Source organism: Nicotiana sylvestris, chromosome 6, assembly GCF_000393655.2.
Source record: "Nicotiana sylvestris chromosome 6, ASM39365v2, whole genome shotgun sequence".
NCBI classification, from domain to species: Eukaryota; Viridiplantae; Streptophyta; class Magnoliopsida; order Solanales; family Solanaceae; genus Nicotiana; species Nicotiana sylvestris.
Window position 1 is genome coordinate 20,065,556 of NC_091062.1, and position 22,796 is coordinate 20,088,351.

The window sequence follows — 22,796 nt, forward strand, 5'->3', positions numbered from 1 at the left end:
CAATTGTTATTTTAATATTTTTATTTTTTTCTGGTTCTTGAATGGAATCAAGTCTTGAGTCCACATCTGTCTGTCCTTGTTCAGTTGAGGCTTGTGCCGTGGTATCCTCAACTGGATTATGTAATTGCTAACTTTCTTCCTTTTTTGTACTTGACTGCTACAGAATTGATGCTCCTAGAAGTCTGTTGATCCCCATGGATTTGACGTATTCCCCATGGTGATGGGAATTTAATAACTTGATGTAAGATAGATGGAACAACATCCATTTCGTGGATCCACGGTCTCTCGAGAATCATATTGTAAGCCATTTCCATCTCTACCACTTGAAATTTCATATCTTTGACCACCCTTTCTGCGAATGTTATAAGTGTTACCTCCCCTTGTATGTGCCTTAGGTACTAGCTTATCTTCAGCTTGCATCTTGCTTAGTACTTTTAGCAAAATAATGTTCACAGAACTACCTGGATCAATCAAAACTCGTTTCACATTAGTATCATGTACAAGTAGAGAGATTACCAGTGCATAATTGTGTGGAGTTAACACGTCGTCCGCATCTGCATCATCATATATAATACTTTCTTCCTCCAGAACATGTCCGACCCGTTTCCCGTGGATAATTGTAACTTTAGAAACTTTATTGGTCGTCGTATATGTTACGCCATTGATTTCCTCGCCCCCGCTTATAACATTAATGGTCCGTTTTGGAGAAGGAGGTTTAGGGGGATCCTGCCTATTCTTCATGTATGCTTGCTTACCTTTTTCACTAAATAATTCAGTAAGATACCCTTGTTTCAATAGATGGTCGACTTCTCCTTGTAGCAATCTACAATCTGCTATTTTATGACCATGATCGTTGTGAAATTCACACCAGTCTATTTGGATTTGATCTCATTTCTTTTGGTCACCGCACCTTATCACCCATGCTTCTTAATACGACTACTAACTCTGAAATGCTGACATTAAAATTGTAATCGCCAAATCTTGCCTTCAAGTTTCTATCATCATCTCGCGTCTCTCGCGTGTTTCGATCGTTTCCAAACCTCGATGATGAGCCTGACTCTCTATTCCTTGATCTATGATCATACCTTGAATTGTCCTACTTTAATCGTGAGTCTTTATCTGCTGGGCCCATATATGGTTCGTATCTATTTTTACCGGACCTTTTTTCGATTTCTACACGTCTTGAACTCACCTTCTCCTCTTTTTGAGATCGGGAGATAGTATCTTCTTCTATCCTTAGCTTCGTGCTGTATCTGTTGTAAACGTCATTCCAGGTTGTTGCTGGAAATTCACGCAGACTTTCCTTGAGTAGTCTCGTGGTTTCTGAGCTTTTCTCATTCAAATTACTGATGAAAGCCATAGCTGCCCAGTTATCAGGTACGCGTGGTAGCGTCATTCTTTCACGCTGGAACCTATCCACGAACTCTCTAAGCAACTCTAAATCTCCTTGCTTGATTTTGAAAATATCTTCCATTCTTTTTTTGACTTTTTGAGCTCCCGAATGCGCTTTAATAAATGAGTCTGCAAGCTCAGCAAAAGAATTTATAGAATTTTCGGGTAAGAGAGAATACCATATCAATGCTCCCTTGGTGAGTGTTTCACCAAATTTCTTGACCAATACTGATTCGATTTCTTGTTTGGTTAAATCATTGCCTTTCACACCAGTTGTGAATGCAGTCACGTGGTCTCGTGGATTAGTTGTGCCATCATACTTTGGAATATCGGGCATCTTGAACTTCTTTGGTATTGACACCAGAGCAGAACTAGGCTTCCATGGTTGTTGTGAGTATTTATCCATGTCAATTCCTTTGATTACAGGTGGTACTCCAGGTATTTGTTCTATGTGGTCGCTTTAATCCTTGAGCTGCTTCTGCAGGGTTAGAACTAAACTTTGTAAATCAGAATTAACTATGTTACCTGGTTCGCCATCACGAGACTCGCTTGGAGTTCCACCAGTGCCTGAATGAACCAGCCTAGAACGTGGGTTTTCCAAAGTATTCTGATTCGGAGTTGGCGTTGATGGCGCAACTGGCAACTGGTTGGTAAAAACCCGAAGAGCATTACTAACTTGTTGAGCAGTTAGATTCTTCAGAGCACCATCGAGTGCTTGCTCGTTCGCAAATCCAGTATTTTGATTTACCTCAAATCCATTTTGGTTCGCAATCCCATTATTTGTTTCAGAGCCATCTAGAGTTCCTTCTCGCGACTGACGTTGTAAATCATGCGGTAAGGGAAGTGGGGTCTTGTCACCCGCATTATTCTCCTGATGTTGAGGATCTTGTTGGTTGTTGTTGTTGTTATTCGACATGGTAGGTTTTTGGATGAAAGAATTGATTAAGAAAGTAAACGATTATCAGATTCCTTGTAACGGAACCAATTTATTTAACCAAAAATAGGGATTTTGGTCAAAGCTTATGTTAGAAGAACTCTGGTTACTGATAATCAAATAGAAATAAGAATAATTGAGAAATAATAGTTGAACGCAAAGTAAATCAATGTATTCCAATAGTATTTCGTGTCCTTACAAATGATCAATCTTCTCCTTTTATAGCTATTTCTAGGTAATACGTTTTGTTTTTACCATAATAGTGCCATTATTGATAATTAATGACATTTAATGACATTTATTGTAACGTTACTATCAGTAATCATATTTGATTTAATATAGATTCCTTAACGTTTTCAGTATTTAATGCCCAGTAGTACGTATCTATACCTTATTTACTATCAGATTCATTCCCTTCCATCATAAAGAGGATCGAGCATCTATCTCTCTTACTTTTTCTTGAATATCTACCCGTGCATGTTGAAGCTCGTGCCTCTTTGATTATTCTTCGTCAACTATCCTCCTTTGACTAGTCCACGTGTCATGACGTGTCATCTTATAATAAATTCCATAAATAAACTTAATTTTTCCCAATACAATGGTTATCCAAACACCAGATGTAGGGATAGAAAACGGGTGGGTCGGGTTGAATATAAGCGGATCGAAAATGAGTAATACAAAAATGGATAAATTATTCGACATGATCATATTTAACATGGATAAAAAATTGATTAATCGGCAGATAAAATCTATTGGTTATCCATTTTTAAGTGAATAATATGAATCTTAATAATAAAAGATCCATATTCATTAAAATATCTAAGTAAAATAACCAATTTACATTATGTGATGACCCAAAAGGTCATCACTTGCTTTTAAAATTGAATTCTGTGTTCCGAGGCCTTGAAAACCTCAATTAGCATCACCTCAATTTGCGTGCGTAGTCCGTACGCATAGCCGGAAAGCCTAAATATGAAAATCTATGAAAAATAATAAGTTTTGACTATAAAATGAGTTAATTTGACTTTGGTCAACGGTTTGGGTAAACGGACTCGGACCTGTGATGTGACGGTCCCAGAGGGTCTGTAGAAAAATATGGGACTTGGGCGTATGCCTGGAATCGAATTCCGAGGTCCCAAGCCCAAAAAATGAATTTTTAAAGAAAATTATTTTCTGAAATTTGTTTAAAGGAATTTGAAATGAATTTGATTAGAACGTGTTGGTATCGGGCCCGTATTTTGGTTATGGTGCCAGGTACAGGTCTTATATATGGTTTAAGACAGTTCTGTGGAATTTGGTGAAAAACGAATGTCATTTGACGTGATTCGGACCCAAATTGCCAAAGATGATGTTTTAAGAAGTTTGAGAAAAATTCTTTGATTTTGAGGTTTAATTCGTTGTTATTGAGGTTATTTTGGTGATTTGATCGCACGGATAAGTTCGTATGATGATGTTATTGAGTTAGTACATATGTTTGGTTAGGAGCCCCGAGGGCTCGGGTGTGTTTCAGAAAGTTTGGACTTAAGAAAAGTTGCAGAAAACAGCTGATATGGTGTATTGATGCTTTCTTCTTCGCGTTCGCTGGATGGACCTCGCGAACGCGATGTGTTAATTATGCTGAAGGAAATTCCTTCTACATGAACGCGTAACCCAGGTCGCGAACGCGATGCATTGGGGAGTCTTGCCTTCGCGAAAGCGGGTCTGGTAACACGAACGCGAAGGCTAATTGAGCTGGGCAGGGGGTGGGGCATTTAACCTATGCGAATGCCCTTCGCGAACGCGGGTCTGGTAATGCGAACGCGAAGGCTCGATGGGTCATTTTTCCGCGAATGCGAGCCGTATTCCGCGAACTCGAAGGCCTAGCATGCCTAACCCATCGCGAACGCGATGGACCTGTCGCAAACGTGATGAGTAATTTTGCCCACTTATTTTAAGTTCCAAAAACAGAACACATTACGGGATTTTCATTATTTTTCACAAACTTCATCTTCTCCACACCTCTTGGGCGATTTTTGAAGAACTTCTTCACCATAACCTCTTGGGTAAGTAATCTTTAACTTGTTTTCTTCCATTTTTATCAACACCCACTAGATTTCTAGGCCTAAAACATGTGATTAAGGGTAGAAAATTAGGGATTTGGGTAGAGTTAGGGCTTTTTGATTATTCGGGAATTTGACCTCGTTTTGGCGTTGGATTTGAAAATAAATTATATATTTGGGCTCGTGGGTGAATGGGTGATCGGGTTTTGGTCCGAACCTCGTGTTTTGACCAAGCGGGCCCGGGGTCAATTTTTGACTTTTTGGGAAGAATGATTAGAAAGCTACAATTAAGCATTAGAATTGGATTGTTTAGCGTTTATTGATGTTCTGAAGTCGATTATGTATAGATACAATTGATTTGGAGCCGAATTCGAAAGGGAAGGCGGCGTCTGAGGCTTGAGTTGGCCGTGAAAGTTTGAGGAAAGTGTTTGGTCTAACCTTAGCTTAAGGGATTAGGAGTGGTGTCCTATTTGCTATTTGCTTCTTGTTGAGTACAACGTATAGACATGGTCACGAATATCTATACGTTGGTGTCAAGCTTGACTGTGAGTCTTATATTGTGATTTTCATGATTTCGTTGTATTATTAATGCCTTGGCGAAGATTTCTATTTGTTGTATAAAGTTGTGGAAGAATTGTGACCTATGAATATTGAAGAGCGTTGGCTCCAGTTGTATAACGAATTGTGAAAGTATAAGTGATAATTGAAACTCTAGAGCATTGGCTCGAGTTGTGAAATGAAATGTGAAGTGAAAGTGAGAAAGCGAAAAGATCATTATGTTGCCCCCTTGCTAGGCTATTGTTGAGTTGTGGTTCTCTTGTATTGTGTTATTAATTGATATTACGGATGCTTGGGTTGATGATTCTTTGTGTTGGGTAAGGATTATGGTTATAGCTGTGGTAGTTAGGTGTTGTAACAAGTTTGGTTATAGCTGTGGTAGTTAGATGTTGGAACAAGTTTGGTTATAGCTGAGGTAGTTAGGTGTTACAACAAGTTTGGTTGTAGCTGAGGTAGTTAGTTGTTGTAACAAGTTTGGTTATAGCGGTTTCTCCCTTGCCGGGATAGTGTAGACCTTATTTATCCCTTGTCGGGACTCTTGTTATGATTGTTGACAATATTATATATGGATCGGGTTGCACGCTGCAACAATATTATATGTGGATCGAGTTGCACGCCGCAACAATATTATATATGGATCGGGTTGCATGCCGCAACAATATTATATGTGGATCGTGTTGCACGCCGCAACAATATTATATATGGATCGGGTTGCACATCGCAACAACATTATATATGGATCGGGTTGCACGCCGTAACAATATTATATGTGGATCGGGTTGCACGCCGCAACAATGTTATATATGGATTGGGTTGCACGCCGCAACAATATTAATATGGATCGGGTTGCACGCCGCAACAATATTATATGTGGATCGGGTTGCGCGCCGCAACAATTATTGATACAAGCGTGTTTATTTTGGATATTAGTTTCTTTTGTTCGCTGTGAATCCTAAGTTGCCCTTAGACTGTTACTCTAGATTTATGGTTATTACTGGTATACCCCCGCAGCATGTTTCCCCCTCCCATATTTACTTGTTTATTCCTGCTTTACTTTTTGCTGTATATTATATAACTACACAGGTTTATTTGGTAGTCTAGTCCTAGCCTCATCACTACTTCGCCGAGGTTAGGCTAAGCACTTACCAGCATATGGGGTCGGTTGTGCTGATACTACACTCTGCACTCTTTTGTGCAGACCCCAGTGTTGTGGACTTTGGACCGCATTGAGATTGCTAATTCTTGATCATCAGGCGACCCGAGGTAGTCCTGCAGGCATCCGCAGGCCTTGGCGTCTCCTTCTATCTACTATTCCTGTTTCTTTCTTGCATTTCTAGAGACAGTGTTGTATTTATTCCTTTCTGACCCTTTATTTGTAGTATTCTTAGACCGTCTGTGAAACTATGAAACCAATTCTGAGTAGTCGAGACTCAACCAGTTGTATTAGATATTCATGTTCAGATAGCTTATTGTTTCTTTCTTCCACTTGTGTTAAATTTCGCTGTTTAAATGTTATTATTTCAAAATTGTCAATGAATATAAAATGGGTAAAATGGTAAATTGTGCAATTAATTATCTTGCCTAGCTCGTACTAGTAGGCGCCATCACGACTCCCGAGAGTGGGAATCCAGGTCGTGACAAGTTGGTATTAGAGCTCTAGGTTACATAGGTCTCACAGTTCACAGACAATCTTAATAGAGTCTGAGGGATCGGTACGGAGACGTCTGTATTCAGCCTAAAGGCTACAAGGTTAGGAAAAACTTCGCATATATTCTTTCCCGTCGTGCGATTTTGATCTCTCAATGCTAAATTGAAACCTCTACTCTTGTCCTTTTGCGAATGGCGAGGTCATGTACCGCTTCTTCAGCCGAGCAGCAGCACAGACCGGTGATAGTTCAGCTACATCTTTGGAGGCTTTGTGGAGGTTGGATAAGTTTCACCAAGCTCTTCACTACTTTCAGCGATGCATCTTCTGAGGATCCCCAAGATTATCTAGGCAGCTATCATGAGGTTCTCAGGAACATAGGGATCGTGGAGACCAATGGGGTCGATTTTTGCTACTTTTCTCTTGTCTGGATCCGCCAAGACCTGTTGGAGGGATTATTGATTGGCTATACCAGTTAGGTCATCAGCTTTGACTTGAGAATAGTTCATGCAGCTATTTCTGGAGGGGTTTCTCTACATCAGTTAAAGAGAGGTCTATCGGAGGCAGTTTGAGCGTCTCCAACATGGTTCTATGACTGTTACTCAGTATGAGATCAGATTCAAACTTGGCTCGTCATGCTCTTATCATACTTCCCACTATGAGAGAGAGTGAAGAGGTTCATTGAGGGACTCGTCCAGCCCACTCAGTTAGGTGGAGGTGGAGGTAGAGATGCTAGAGGTGGAGGTAAAGGTATTAGAGGTGGAGGTGCAGGTACTGTTCTGGTTTGTGATAGATAAGCTTCAGTTTTATTTTGTGTCGTATCTAGTTATGCCTAGTAATTCTTTGAGTGCCCTTGTTTAAGTGTCTACACCGGTGGGTGATTCTATTGTAATGGATCGTGTCCATTGTTCATGTATAGTGGTGATTGGAGGTCTTGAGACTTGTGTAGATTTGCTTCTTCTAGACATGGTTGATTTGATGTCATATAGGGGATGGACTGGTTATCACCTTACCACGCTATCTTGGACTGTCATGCCAAGAATGTGACCTTAGCTTTGCCGGGTTTACCCCATTTAGAGTGGAGAGGGACTCCGGATCATTCTACGCGTAGTGTTATTTCTTATGTGAAGGCTCGACGTATGGTTGAGAAGGGGTGTTTGGCCTATTTGGCATATGTTCGTAATTCGAGTGCTGAGGTTCCTTCTATTGATTTTGTGCCCGTTACTCGTGAGTTTCCTGACGTATTCCCTTCAGACCTACTGGGTATGCCACCCGACAAGGATATTGATTTCTGCATTGATTTGGCTCCGGGCACTCAGTCCATTTCTATTCCATCGTAGCGTATGGCCCCGCCTGAGTTGAAAGAGTTGAAGGAGCAGTTGCAAGACTTGCTTGAGAAGGGTTTCATTAGGCCAAGTGTTTCGCCTTGGGGTGCACCGGTGTTGTTTGTTAAGAAGAAGGACAGATCGATGAGAATGTGTATTGATTACCGGCAGTTGGACAAGGTTACAATCAAGAATAAGTATCCATTGCCGAGGATTGATGATTTGTTTGATCAGCTCCAGGGTGCCAAAGTATTTTCGAAGATTGACTTGAGATCTGGCTACCATCAGTTGAGGATTAGGGCATCTGATGTCCCTAAGACAGCTTTTCGCACTCGGTACGGGCATTATGAGTTCTTGGTGATGTCATTCAGGTTGACAAATGCCCCAGCAGCTTTTATGGATCTGATGAACCGAGTGTTCAGTCTTTATTTGGACTCGTTCGTGATAGTCTTCATTGATGATATTTTGATATATTCCCGTAGCCAGGAGGAGCACGAGCAACATCTCAGAGTGGTTCTTCAGACTCTGAGGGATAGTCAGTTATATAAGTTCTCGAAGTATGAGTTCTGGTTGAGTTCAGTTGCATTCCTGGGTCATGTTGTATCAGTAAAGGGTATTCAGGTTGATCCGAAGAAGATTGAGGCAGTCAAGAACTGGCCTAGACCAGCATCAGCTATAGAGATTCAGAGTTTCTTGGGATTGGCAGGCAACTATCGTTGGTTCGTAGAGGGGTTTTCATCTATCGCAGCCCCGACGACCAGGTTGTCCCAGAAGGGTGCCCAGTTCAGATGGTCGGACGAGTGTGAGGTGAGCTTTCAGAAGCTCAAGACAGCCATGACTACGACACCGGTGTTGGTTTTGCCCACAGGTTCAAGGCCTTATACAATCTATTGTGATGCATCTCGTATTGGACTTGGTACAGTGTTGATGCAAGATGGCAAGGTCATCGCCTATGCTTCGCAGCAGTTGAAGATTCATGAGAAGAACTATCTGTTTCATGATTCAGAGTTGGCAGCCATTGTTCACGCGTTGAAGATTTGGAGACATTATCTGTATGGCGTTCATGGATAACAAAAGTCTTCAGTATTTGTTCAAGCAAAAAGAGTTAAATTTGAGACGGAGGAGGTGGTTGGAATTATTGAAAGATTATGATATCACTATCTTATATCATCCGGGAAAGGCCAATGTGGTGGCCGATGCTTTGAGTAGGAAGTCAGCCAGTATGGGCAGTCTTGCTTATATTCCGGTCAGTGAGAGACCGCTTGCTTTGGATGCTCAGGCTTTGGCCAATCTGTTCGTGAGGTTGGATATTTTTGAGCCCAGTCGAGTGTTAGCTTGCGTGGTCGCTCGTTCTTCTTTATTGGAGCGTATCCGTGATTGGTAGTATGATGATCCCCATTTGTGTGTCCTCAGAGACACGATGCAACACGGAGGTGCCAAGCATGTTACCTTAGGTGATGATGGAGTTTTGAGATTGCAGGGTCGAGTTTATATGCCTAATGTGGATGGACTCCGAGAGTTGATTTATTCAGGATTTGCGGCAGCATTATTGATGGAGGAGGATGAAGAAGGATATTGTTGCATATGTGGCTTGGTGTTTAAATTGTCAACAGGTTAAATACGAGCATCAGAGGCCTGGTGGTTTGTTCCAGAAGATAGAGATTCCTGAGTGGAAGTGGGAGCGGATCACTATGGACTTCATTGTTGGACTCCTGCGGACTCAGAGGAAGTTTGATGCAGTGTGGGTTATTGTTGATAGGCTGACCAGCGCATTTCATTCCTGTGGCAGTCTCTTATTCATCCGAGAGGTTAGCTGAGATCTATATCCGGGAGATTGTTTGTCTTCATGGTGTGCCGGTGTCTATCATTTCGGACCGAGGTGCGCAGTTTACCTCGCATTTCTGGAGAGCAGTTCAGCGAGCGTTGGGCACGCAGGTTGAGTTGAGCATAGCATTTCATCCTCAGACGGACGGTCCGAGCGGACTATTCAGATTTTGGGAGGATATGCTCCAAGCTTGTGTCATTGACTTTGGAGGCTCGTGGGATCAGTTTTTGCCTTTAGAAGAGTTTGCCTACAACAACAGCTACCAGTCGAGTATCCAGATGGCTCCTTGTGAGGCTTTATATGGTAGGCGGTGTCGGTCTCCAGTCGGATGGTTTGAGCCGGGAGAGGCTCGGTTGTTGGGTACAGATCTGGTTCAGGATGCCTTGGACAAGGTCAGGATTATTCAGGATAGGCTTCGTACAGCTCAGTTCTAGGCAAAAGTGTTATGCCGACCGCAAGGTTCGAGATTTGGCTTTCATGGTTGGTGAGCGGGTATTGCTCAGAGTGTCGCCTATGAAGGGCGTGATGAGATTTGGGAAGAAGGGCAAGCTTAGCCCTAGGTTCATTGGTCCGTTTGAGATTCTTGATCGAGTGGGAGAGGTGGCTTATAGACTTGCATTGCCGCTAAGCTTATCAGCCGTGCATCCAGTGTTTCAAGTGTGCATGCTTGGGAAGTATCATGGCCACGTGTTAGATTTCAGCACTGTCCAGTTGGACCAGGACTTGTCTTATGAGGAGGAGCCGGTGGCTATTCTAGACCGGCAGGTACATCAGTTGAGGTCGAAGAGTTTTCCTTCTGTTCGTGTTCAGTGGAGAGGTCAGCCTCCTAAGGCATCGACCTGGGAGTCCGAGTCTGATATACGGAGCCGTTATCCCCATCTTTTCCCTGACTCAGGTACTTTATTCTTATGTCCGTTCGAAGACGAACAATTGTTTTAGAGGTGGAGAATGTGATGACCCAAAAGGTCATCACTTGCTTTTAAAATTGAATTCTGTGTTCCGAGGACTTGAAAACCTCATTTAGCATCACCTCAATTTGCGTGCGCAGTCCAGGCGCATAGCCGGAAAGCCTAAATATGAAAATCTATGAAAAATAATAAGTTTTGACTATAAAATGATTTAATTTGACTTTGGTCAATGTTTTGGGTAAACGGACTCGGACTCGTCATGTGACGGTCCTGTAGGGTCCATAGGAAAATATGGAACTTGGGCCTATGCCCAGAATTGAATTACAATGTCCCAAGCCCGAGAAATAAATTTTTAAAGAAAATTATTTTCTGAAATTTGTTTAAAGGAATTTGAAATGAATTTGATTAGAACATGATGGTATTGGGCCAGTATTTTGGTTACGACACCCGGTAGAGGTCTTATATATGGTTTAAGACATTTCTGTGGAATTTGGTGAAAAACGGATGTCATTTGATGTGACTCGGACCTAAATTGCCAAAGTTGATGTTTTAAGAAATTTGAGAAAAATTCTTTGATTTTGAGGTTTAATTCGTTGTTATTGAGGTTATTTTGGCGATTTGATTGCACAGATAAGTTTGTATGATGATATTGAGTTAGTATGTATGTTTGGTTAGGAGCCCCGAGGGCTCGGGTGTATTTCAGATGTGCTTCGGAAAGTTTGGACTTAAGAAAAGTTGCAGAAAACAGCTGATCTGGTGTACTGATGCTTTCTTCTTCGCGTTCGCGGGATGGCCCTCGCGAACGCGATGTATTAATTATGCTTAAGGAAATTCCTTCTACACGAACATGTAACCTAGGTCGCGAACGCGAGGCGTTGGGGGTCTTCCCTTCGCGAACACGGGCCTGGTAACGCGAACGCGAAGGCTAATTGAGCCTGGGCAGGGGGTGGGGCATTTAATCTACGCGAACGCGACCACCTGGACGTGAATGCGAAGCCTCGAGAGGTCATTTCTCCGCAAACGCGAGCCGTATTGCGCGAACGCGATGGACCTGTCGCGAACGCGATGAGTAATTTCGCCCAGTTATTTTAAATTCCAAAAACAGAACACATTACGGGATTTTCATTATTTTTCACAAACTTCATCTTCTCCACACCTCTTGGGCGATTTTTGAAGAACTTCTTCACCATAACCTCTTGGGTAAGTAATCTTTAACTTGTTTTCTTCCATTTTTATCAACACCCACTAGATTTCTAGGCCTAAAACATGTGATTAAGGGTAGAAAATTAGGGATTTGGGTAGAGTTAGGGCTTTTTGATTATTCGAGAATTTGACCTCGTTTTGAGATAGGATTAGAAAACAAATTATATATTCGGGATCGTGGGTGAATGGGTGATCGGGTTTTGGTCCGAACCTCGTGTTTTGACCAAGCGGGCCCAGGGTCAATTTTTGACTTTTTGGGAAGAATGATTAGAAAGCTATAATTAAGCATTAGAATTAGATTGTTTAGCGTTTATTGATGTTATGAAGTCGATTATGTACAGATACAATTGATTTGGAGCCGAATTTGAAAGGGAAGGCGGCGTTTGAGGCATGAGTTGGTCGTGGAAGTTCGAGGTAAGTGTTGGGTCTAACCTTAGCTTGAGGGATTAGGAGTGGTGTCCTATTTGCTATTTGCTTCTTGTTGAGTACGACGTATAGACATGGTGACGAGTATCTATACGTTGGTGTCAAGTATGACCGTGAGTCTTATATTGTGATTTTCATGATTTCGTTCTATTATTCATGCCTTGATGAAGATTTCTATTTATTGTGTAAAGTTGTGGAAGAATTGTGACCTATGAACATTGAAGAGCGTTGGCTCCAGTTGTATAACGAATTGCGAAAGTATAAGTGATAATAGAAACTCTAGAGCATTGGCTCGAGTTGTGAAATGAAATGTGAAGTAAAAGTGAGAAAGATAAGAGATTATTATGTTGCCCCCTTGCCGGGCTATTGTTGAGTTGTGGTTCCCTTTCATTGTGTTTTTAATTGATATTACGAATGCTTAAGTTGATGATACTTTGTGTTGGGTAAGGATTATGGTTATAGTTGTGGTAGTTAGGTGTTGTAACAAGTTTGGTTATAACTGTGGTAGTTAGATGTTGGAACAAGTTTGGTTATAGCTGAGGTAATTAGGTGTTGTAACAAGTTTGGTTGTAGCTGAGGTAGTTAGGTGTTGTACCAAGTTTGGTTATAGCGATTTCTCCCTTGCCGGGATAGTGTAGACCTTATTGATCCCTTGTCAGGACTCTTGTTATGATTGTTGACAATATTATATATGGATCGGGTTGCACGCCGCAACAATATTATATGTAGATCGGGTTGCACGCCGCAACAATATTATATATGGATCGGATTGCACGCTGCAACAATATTATAAATTTTATATATGGATCGGGTTGCACACCGAAACAATATTATATGTGGATCGGGTTGCACGCCGCAACAATATTATATATGGATCGGGTTGCACGCCGCAACAATATTATATGTGGATCGGGTTGCGCGCCGCAACAATTATTGATACAAGTGTGTTTATTTTGGATATTAATTTCTTTTGTTCGCTGTGAATCCTAAGATGCCCTTAGACTGGTACTCTGGATTTACTATTATTACCGGTATACCCCCACAACATGTTTCCCTCTCCCATCTTTTCTTGTTTATTCCTGCTTTACTTTCCGATGTATATTATATAACTGCACAAGTTTATTTGGTAGTCTGGTCCTAGCCTCGTCACTACTTCGCCGAGGTTAGGCTAAGCACTTACCAGCACATGGGGTCGGTTGTGCTGATACTACACTCTGCACTCTTTTGTGCATACCCCAGTGTTGTGGACTTCGGACCGCAGTGAGATTGCTGATTCTTGATCATCAGGCGACCGGAGGTAGTCTTGCAGGCGTCTGCAAGCCTTGGCGTCTCCTTCTATCTACTATTCCTGTTTCTTTCTTGCATTTCTAGAGACAGTGTTGTATTTATTCCTTTCAGACCCTTTATTTGTAGTATTCTTAGACCATCTGTGAAACTGTGACACCAGTTCTGAGTAGTCGAGACTCAACCAGTTGTATTAGATATTCATGTTCAGATAACTTATTGTTTCTTTCTTCCGCTTGTGTTAAATTCCGCTGTTTAAATGTTATTATTTCAAAATTGTTAATGAATATAAAATGAGTAAAAGGGTAAATTGTGCAATTAATTGGCTTGCCTAGCTCATACTAGTAGGCGCCATCACGACTCCCGAGGGTGGGAATCCGGGTCGTGACATATTACAACAACAACAAACCCAGTTTGATTCCAGCAGGTGACATTATAAAATATTAAATCAGTATATTCTAAATTATTAAAAAAAAATGTACTCTGCAACTTAGAATAAACATCTAAAACAAAAACTAAGAAGATAATATTATGGGACACAATTGACGGATAACCCAAGACGTAAAATATGAAAGAGACATACACTAGAACTTAGTCCTAAACAAATTTCAAATTTATCTATTACAATGTAGACTTAAACTGCATATTAATTAGTAGGTAAGACCACTTCTGGTAGATAAGTAACATTTATTTCGTGAACTTCACAAAATTATTTCACTTCGATAATTTGATTTTTACTCTTTCACTTTAATTTATAGTTTGATTGAGCACATAGTTTCAGAAAGAATTTTTTTTTTCTTTTCGAAATTATGATCTTAAATATATCATAACATTTGTATGATTATAAAAATTTTAAAACTTGTAATTTTAAACATGTCAATTATATTTGTATAATTATGAAAGTTTGTCATTAATAATAAAATAAAAAACAACCGGCTCCAAAATGCTCTTAAAGAAGTTCAATGTGGAATTGGATATCGAAGGTTCCTTTTTTAAAGTTAAATTGCATACAAATTTAATAAATTATTTTTCTAGGATGGATTAATAAAGAGTACTATTATATAAACTGAAAAAGTAAATTACAAAATCCAAAATATTCACATCGATAATCATAAAAAAAATGACTAGCTGAATTAAAAGAGAAAATGATATCGTATAGTCGCTTTCAAAATAATAGTCAAATTATATATATATATAAATTTTTTACTCTTTTTCGGCAATCAAATATAAATAGTTTCTGATGTGAGTAAAAGTGAATTAAGCCCGAATTAGAACGCTAATCTTCAATTATTTTATGACTTTATGTATCCAAATTGAAAACTTCTAAGTGGTGGCCGCAATCTCAATTTCTCACATAAGCACTGACGTTTGTTTTTTATTTTTACTATTTTTAATCTCTATATAAATACACAGTAAAGATAATTGAATGCAGTCTGCATTTCAATTCTGTTTACATTCTTTTCAACTTTCTCTTTCCACTTTCCAATTTCCACTCACTGGAATCCATGGATTCTTCTAAAAACAACATTTACCAGCCATTTTTAGATAACAATGGAAATTCTAGTTTGTCACCTCAGTTTTCTGAAACCCATAATTTTGAATCAAGCAATGAGTTAGAAACTGTACTTTTAGACACTGAAATACCACTATGGAATAAACTCCGTTTAGCTACATGGATTGAAATGAAGCTCCTTTTTCACCTTGCTGCACCTGCTGTTATGGTTTATATGATTAATTATATTATGTCTATGTCAACTCAAATATTTTCTGGTCATTTGGGTAATCTTGAGCTGGCTGCTGCTTCACTTGGAAATACTGGAATTCAAGTTTTTGCTTATGGTCTTATGGTATGGTTCCCAACATTTCTTTAGTACCCTTTAAAATTTATGGTAAAGTTGTCTCTGTATGATTTATAGGTCACGGGTTCGAGCCGTGGAATCAGCTACCGCCCCCTTGCACGCAAGGGCGGAGCTAAAATATCGGTAGCAGGTTCGACCGAACCCAATAGTTTTGGTTCGAACCCTATAATTTATCTTAAAAAATTCATTGAATATATGTAAATTATTAATCTAGAATCCAGTAGCTTAATACGATTAGAATCCCGAACCCAATAAACTTGAAATCTTGGTTCCGTTTCTGAATCAGGGTAGACTGCTTATATCACACTTCTTGGGTGCAGTCCTTACCCGGGTTCTGTTTGAATATGGGATACTTTGTGCACCAGGCTGTCATGCCTTTTTTAATTTAGGAATAAGTGGAAACATTTTAAAGTTCTTTACTGTATGATATTTGTTTGATATATTACCTGAATGGGAAAACTGGAGGTAATTTCTGAAAAGGGAAGAAATTGACACTGTTTGTTGAAATAGGTGCTTTAACTTCATTTCTTTTTTCTGAACAATTTAAGAATAATTGGTCAATTTTAAACAGGAAGAAATTAGCAATACGAGGTGACATAGGTTCTTTAATTGTTTTGAACCAATTTTGGATCAATTGGAGTTATGCTAAAAAGGGTGAAATTACATACCATTACAAAAAGCAGCTCGGTGCACGAAGCATCCGGCGTTTACGCAGGGTCCGTGGAAGGCCCGCACCCAAAGAGGGTGTGATATAGGCAGTTTATCCTGATGCAAGGCTAATTCCATGGCTCGAACCCGTGACCTATAGGTGAAATTGCTATTATTTGGTGAAATAAGTTCTTTAAATGTGTTTTTTTTTTGTTTGGAAATGGCAGTTGGGAATGGGAAGTGCAGTTGAAACACTATGTGGGCAAGCATTTGGAGCAAAGAAATATGATATGTTAGGAGTTTATCTGCAAAGATCAACAATTCTCCTAACTCTAACAGGAATTTTACTCGCTTTCGTGTACATTTTCTGCAAGCCAATTCTAATATTTCTAGGCGAATCGGAAAGAATTGCTTCAGCAGCTGCCTTATTCGTGTACGGTCTAATTCCCCAAATTTTCGCCTACGCGTTAAATTTCCCAATTCAGAAGTTTCTACAAGCTCAGAGTATTGTAGCGCCAAGTGCATACATTTCAGCTGCGACTTTAGTGTTGCATTTAGTGATGAGTTGGGTTGTGATTTACAAGATTGGGCTTGGTCTACTCGGGGCGTCTTTGATACTGAGTTTGTCATGGTGGATAATCGTAATAGGCCAATTTGTGTATATTGTGAAAAGTGAGAGGTGTAAGCAAACATGGAATGGGTTCAGTTTGCAGGCGTTTTCCGGCTTGCCGGTGTTTTTCAAGTTATCAGCAGCGTCTGCGGTGATGTTGTGCTTGGAGACATGGTACTTTCAAATTGTGGTTTTGCTCGCTGGATTGCTTGAAAATCCTGAATTGTCTTTGGATGCTCTTTCTATTTGGTAAGACCACAAACCCCTGCCAATTCTTTTTGGTTCACAAGATAGGGTATATTTACAATCAATTGATTCTTGTTTAACTACCTCTAGTGTACAGTAGGAAAGAAGATATCGACATAAAAGTTGGATATCAATTCATACTTATGATATTTTAGTAATTATAATCCAACTCTGAAGAGGAGAGCAACGGTAAAGTTGTCTCCATGTGACCTATAGGTCATGGTTTCGAGCCGTGAAGTCAGTCATTAATGTTTGCATTACGATAGACTGTCTAACATCACACACCCATTGGGGTGCGGCTCTTCCCCGGACCCAGGTCAAAGCTCATCTTTTTCATTCAGGACTTCTCGTTTCGACCCAATTTTCCCAAGATAGTACTAGCACTCTTCACAAAAATTAGATTGAATTTTTGAATTTTTTTTTTTTGCAGATGAGTTTCAAGTTTGAAAAGTGGTTAAAAATTCATTTTTGCTCAACAGAATCTGTAAAAAATTTTCAAGTGAAATGCATGTCCAAATATAATTTCAAATACCCTTTTTCAACTTAACTCCAAATACTACATTTTTTTTTAAAAAAAATCACAATTTTTATGTCCAAAAGCCTACTAAAATTCTGGTAGTTAACCTTGCATAGTAGCACTGGATTTGTATGAAAAGAACTAATGTTTGTCCAAATTATTCCTAATTTTATCTTGTACTTTTATCTTACCTTTTATTGTTCTTATGTCACTGTCCCTTTCTCAAGTTGGCAGAAACTTCAACCTTTTCCCCCTTTGAGCCAACAAAAAAGCCAGAGATAATGCTTTAAAATGGAAAGTTTCCATATTCAGTGTATCCAATTTAATATGATGCTAATACGTAACTGAACACTTTCAAAGTATTAATTCACTTAGTTAAACATTAGTGGCAAAGAAAGAAAGTTATGATATTTAAATAATTTAGTAAGAGCATATTTTAGTGATTAAGTTATATATTACTTGTTTTGAAAACATTGCTAACTTCTAGATTTGTGTACTGATTTGTACTGCTACAGTATTTCTCCCTCCGTTCCAATTTGTGTGAGGTTTGTTTGACTCGACATGGAATTTAAGGGAAAAAAGTAGCTTTGTAAAACTTGTGTTCGTAAAAGCTTAATGAGTAAAAACTTTATAGGGTCACAACATTTGTATGATGGTGTAAAAACGTCTCATTAAGGTTAAAATTTGTAAATTGTAAAGTTAAGTTAAATTGTTTCTAGATATAGAAATCTGTCATTCTTTTTGGAAGAGATTAATAAAGAAAGTGCATCAAAAAAATTGAGACGGAGGGAGTATTATTTTCTTTAATCCCAATACTTTTCACATTTTCCTGTTTATATTTTGAAAATTTTAAATCCATAATCTATATTTCCAGAAACAGTGTTTGGATAGTCAAAATTTACTCTTAAAAGTCAATAAAACTTACTTGAAAAGCTTATAGGATGTTTACGACAACAACAACAAACCCAGTGAATCTCACAAGTGCAGTTTGGGAATGGTAGTGTGTACGCGGACCTTACCCCTATCCCGAAAAGGCAAAGAGGTTGTTTCCGATAGACCCTTTTATAGGGTGTTTGACTGTTATAAATCAAATTAACTTATGAACATGTAAACTTTAAAAGATTCTTCTTTCATTACTTAGAGGTAAGTCTAATTATTTGTAAACTATAGAATCTATGCTCTTATACTTGCTAGTATTATGAATAAGGTAGGTCATAAATTTTCAATAGCTAACCATTTTGTCCTTTGCTTTGTGTTTGGTGGGAATAACTAAAGCATGACAATTTCTGGTTGGGTATTCATGATATCAGTTGGATTCAATGCAGCAGCAAGGTCAGTTTTCGTTGTAACTTATCTTTTTCTCGTTGTTCATTTCTCCTTTTGATATTTTATAAGGATAATTATGGATTGAAATGAAGTATCTTTTTTTTTTTATTTCCTTTAATGTGACATGCTGATGAACAGTGTGAGAGTGAGCAATGAACTAGGAGCAAGGCATCCAAAATCAGCAGCTTTTTCTGTTGTTGTGGTTACGTCGTGGTCTTTCATTCTCTCGGTGATTGCTGCAGTCATCGTTCTTGCATTGCGTAATCTCATCAGTTATGCCTTCACTGGTGGTGAAGTTGTTGCTCAAGCTGTCTCCGATCTTTGTCCATTGCTCGCGATTTCCCTTATACTCAATGGAATTCAACCCGTCTTGTCAGGTAAGAATTTAGCATCTTATCTTTGCAGCCATGTCTTTGATCTCCTAACTAGTTTGATTACCGAAAACAGATCAGCTTGTGTTTGTTGGCCGGATATAACGTTGTCATTTAAGTTCCTATATGAAGGGGAGCCTTGGCATAACTGGTAAAGTTTCTGCCATGTGACCAGAAAGTCACGTCTTGCAAAAATGCAGGATAAGACTACGTACAATAGACCCTTGTGGTTCGGCTCTTCCCCAGACTTAGCGGGAGCTTAGTGCATCGGGCTGCCCTTCATTTAAGTTCCTATATGATCCCTTTAAATTCACTATATGAATTGTGATCGGATCTATTCATGTAAAGCAACTTATTCTTTAAAATTTTCCAGGTGTGGCTGTTGGCTGTGGATGGCAAACTTTTGTGGCCTATGTAAATGTTGGCTGCTATTACATTGTCGGAGTTCCATTGGGTGCTCTCCTCGGCTTCCATTTCAAACTTGGAGCTAAGGTAATCACAATATATTCCATTAACGTTCTCAAAACCAAATTGCTAGATCAATCTATTTGTATTGAAGGAAAAATGGGTATATTATTCTGGTGTATACAGGGTATATGGTCAGGAATGCTGGGAGGTACGGTGATGCAGACAATCATTTTGATATGGATCACTGCTCGAACCGATTGGAATAAAGAGGTAATTAAAATCTCTTTATATTTTCTAATGCTTGTAGTTAACCTGGTAGAAATAGACATCATTCTTTCTAACGTACAGTTCGGAAACAACCTCTCTACCTTCCCAGGTAGGGGTAAGGTCTGCATACACACTACTTCCCCAGACTCACTTGTGGGATTTCACTGGGTTGTTGTTGTTGATAAGTCGTCTTTTTACCAATCTATTATAGTTCATTTCTGGGAAATTTTGGTATAACTAATAAACGAAGTTAAGATTTAAGTTAGTCATAAGAAGATATCCTGAATGTGTCACACCATTCTTGAAAAGGATCTCTGCTTCTGTTACCAGTGATGCAATAATTCCAGAGGAATTTGGTCTTGGTACAAAAATATTGCGCAAGCATTCTTTCCTTAAGCTAAACATGAATATACGAGTAGAGGCGGATTTAAAACATGTTCAATGAGTTCTACTGAACTCGTTGTTTTCAGCTTGATCCAGCACATAAGCAAAAAAAATTATACTTGTTTTTTTTGTGCTTGTGTGTGTGATTCTGAATCCACTGACTATAAATTCTGTATTCGCCTTTGATTGCAGGTAGAATCAGCTCAGTATAGGTTGAAAAAGTGGGACGACAAGAAAGAATCAATTCTAGAGGAATAGAAGAATCTGGACAAAGAGGAGATTCATACCAAAGGGTTGTTAATGTTCTCTCACGAATGGGGTTTAGAAGGCTTAATGATTGAGGAATAATACCAATTTTTGAATGAAAATTACCAAGCAAATCAAGAACTTGACATACAAAAGGTACAATTAGCAGGAGAAAATCATGAACTTGACATAGTGTAATCTTTCCCACGCATTTAAGCTGATACTTCGCAATGACTTTTTAAGAATGAAGGCATATTTGTAACTTGTTTGCTATTTCTTTTCAAATTTGTTAATCCTTGCTTCTTCTTCCTTTTTTTTTTCGAATTTTATCGATTTGATAAGTCTTAAGTTGAGACCCTCAACATTATTAGTACTCAAAATTGCAACCTATCAAAGAAACCAAACTAGGGTCTTTTTTATAGGATATCCATAGTGTTTGCCTTAAAATTCGAGTAACAATTAAACTTATATTGTAGTTTTAAGGATTAATCCAATATCAATTGCTAAACAAGGAATTAAATAGACTATTAAAGAATAAAATGAATCAAACCAGTATACAAGCCAAATCTTGTCCTCGACCTATGATAGTCTCGAGGTGTGATAGTAGGAACGATAAACGATAAAGCAACTCTGATGAACAGTAAGCCAAATTGCAAGAAAGTAATGAGTGTGTATATTCTTCTCACTGAATAGTCATGCTTCCAAATGAACGGGATCCCCCTTTATATAATAGGGGAATCCTAAATAAGGTACACTTCTAATTATAGTAGGAAATCATATTAACATCTAATTAACCGCTATAGATTGGTCTGTTCCGAGATTCACGCCACGATCCTCGACCAATCGCGGACATCTCGCGTTTTCCGTTATCAGGCTATGCCGATGCCACTCGAGGTCTGCCTCTTTCTGGTTGCAATCGATGTCTACCCCGATCCGGACTCGACGTCCCAGCTCCTCGACATGATGTTCCTACCCTGACCAAAGAGTGAAATCGGGTAACCCCGATTTCTACCGTATATAGATAGTCCCCTCGTTTCTTAGAGTAAAACGATAAGAAATGACTTGAGCCTCGATTTTTTGGATACCCCGAGAATGATGTCATCCCTGTGATGTAAGCGGTCGATGTGACCGGAACGTCCCGTCGGTAGAGTTCCCCAAACCATTAATGCTTGCCAGTAACGGTCGGCCACTTGCACCACGGAACCGTCGTCGTGAATCTATAAATTCAGGCTCTTCGGTTAAAATCAAATTTTACTTTCACCTCCACAAATTTTCTAAGTTCCCTACTCTCTCCATCTCTTTTGTTTCACACGTCCCCCCCCCCCCATTGAATCAACTTAGTTAGCAAAAAATACCAATTTTTAACTCTTTCCGCTTCCTTTTACCTGAAACAATGGTGAAAACTTTCAAGTCCGTCCCGTAGAAGGAGAAAACTTCTCCCTCTTCTTCCCAATCGGCCGGTGACAAAAGGCCGGTGGAACCGCTCCCTCACGAGTACGTTCCCAACCCTTGTATCCTAAAAACCAACTTCAAAGTCGAGAATCCTCCCTTGGTCCCCGGCCGATGCGAACATGTATCGAGATATATCTGCCCGATAACGGCGAAACAACTCGAGATTGTGAAGAAGGACTGCAACTGGGGGGCCGAGGTCGTGGTTCAAATCCCTGCTCCTAAAGAGAGTATCACCACTCACGTGGAGGGGTTTCTAAGTGTATACACTTACCTCTTCACATTGGGTCCTCTTGACCCTATCATCGTTGAATTTTGCAAGACATATCAGGTTACCCTCGTCCAGGTGCATCCCTCTTTCTGGCGCATAGTGATCATGCTCTGTTTCTTCTCTGTCAAGGCCAAGGGGTTGGAATTCACTCTCAGCCACCTCATCCGGTTATATCGACCTCGACTTTTTCGAGGATTAATCAAGCTCCAACACCGATCAACGAAGTCCTTTTTTGCAAGCATTGATGAGGACAAAGACCGAGGTTGGATGAGCCGGTTCGTGCGGGTAAGGACCTGCGACCTCATCCCTGAGGAGAAACTGCTGTTCCCCGAGAAGTGGAACCCTGATCGTAAGTATTAGCCATTAATCTTCGTACTCTATTTTTTGCTTTGTGTAACACATTCATCTGTTATGCAGCGGTTGCATGGATGCCTCACGTGGTCCCCGACCTCGAAGACTGGTTCGAAAGCTGGCTGCAACTTCCTCCCATGCCGAGCGCTGCTGGCGTGACATGGCAAGGGGCAGATAGGAGGCTAAGAATCATAGTGAGCTCATCTTGTATGCTTTCGACACCCTTTTTTGAAACATCTTCTTTTACTTATACTTGACTCTTTTCATGCAGGCCTCGGGGATGTTGCTGAAATAAGGCCTACCT

At 39.7% G+C, this 22,796-nt stretch overlaps 2 protein-coding genes across 2 annotated transcripts; one reads left to right on the forward strand and one right to left on the reverse strand.

Annotated features, from left to right (window-relative positions):
• Positions 1–228: 228 nt before the first annotated feature.
• Positions 229–1,798, reverse strand: LOC138870342 (uncharacterized). Its single transcript, XM_070148139.1, has 2 exons — positions 1,156–1,798; positions 229–830 (listed from the first exon to the last, which is right to left on the reverse strand). Exons 1-2 carry the CDS (start codon positions 1,796–1,798, stop codon positions 229–231), a joined length of 1,245 nt encoding a protein of 414 aa, XP_070004240.1.
• Positions 1,799–14,965: 13,167 nt separating this feature from the next.
• On the forward strand, positions 14,966–20,694 carry LOC104219486 (protein DETOXIFICATION 40-like). Its single transcript, XM_009770175.2, has 7 exons — positions 14,966–15,386; positions 16,274–16,905; positions 18,695–18,751; positions 18,884–19,122; positions 19,490–19,608; positions 19,708–19,794; positions 20,368–20,694. The coding sequence occupies exons 1-7, from the start codon at positions 15,045–15,047 to the stop codon at positions 20,431–20,433; spliced, it is 1,542 nt and encodes a 513-aa protein (XP_009768477.1). The 5' UTR covers positions 14,966–15,044; the 3' UTR covers positions 20,434–20,694.
• Positions 20,695–22,796: the final 2,102 nt, after the last annotated feature.